The 540-nt window shown below is 37.2% G+C and overlaps 1 protein-coding gene across 11 annotated transcripts in view; it reads right to left on the bottom strand.

The window, feature by feature from the left end:
* The window catches only part of LOC110459026 (major royal jelly protein 5-like), a 1,939-nt gene that overhangs the window by 680 nt on the left and 719 nt on the right, over positions 1-540 (bottom strand). For 3 of the 11 annotated variants that reach the window (XM_021511053.1, XM_021511050.1, XM_021511048.1), the window contains exon 3: positions 149-517. In XM_021511053.1, the coding sequence (XP_021366728.1) occupies positions 149-517 (369 nt within the window). Of the gene's footprint in view, positions 1-4 lie in introns of all 11 variants that reach the window. The other 8 variants (XR_002463848.1, XR_002463847.1, XM_021511047.1 and 5 more) reach the window with 6 other exon arrangements.

Here is a 540-nt window from a genome sequence, read left to right on the forward strand (position 1 = left end):
AGACCTGTCCACTGATTTGACAATTAGCGTTCAATCAGACCTGTCCACTGATTTGTTAATTAGCATTCTATCAGACCTGTCCACTGATTTGACAATTAGTGTTCTATCAGACCTGTCCACTGATTTGACAATTAGCGTTCAATCAGACCTGTCCACTGATTTGTTAATTAGCATTCTATCAGACCTGTCCACTGATTTGACAATTAGCATTGTATCAGACCTGTCCACTGATTTGTTAATTAGTGTTCTTTCAGTTTTTTCAGACCTGTCCACCGATTTGCTAATTAGCATTGTATCAGACCTGTCCACTAATTTGTTAATTAGCATTGTATCAGACCTGTCCACTGATTTGTTAATTAGCATTGTATCAGACCTGTCCACTGATTTGTTAATTAGCATTGCATCAGACCTGTCCTCTGATTTGTTAATTAGCATTATATCAGACCTGTCCACTGATTTGTTAATTAGTGTTCTATCAGACCTGTCCACTGATTTGTTAATTAGTGTTCTATCAGACCTGTCCACTGATTTGTTAATTAG

Source organism: Mizuhopecten yessoensis, unplaced genomic scaffold (genome assembly GCF_002113885.1).
Source record: "Mizuhopecten yessoensis strain PY_sf001 unplaced genomic scaffold, ASM211388v2 scaffold9929, whole genome shotgun sequence".
NCBI lineage: Eukaryota > Metazoa > Mollusca > Bivalvia > Pectinida > Pectinidae > Mizuhopecten > Mizuhopecten yessoensis.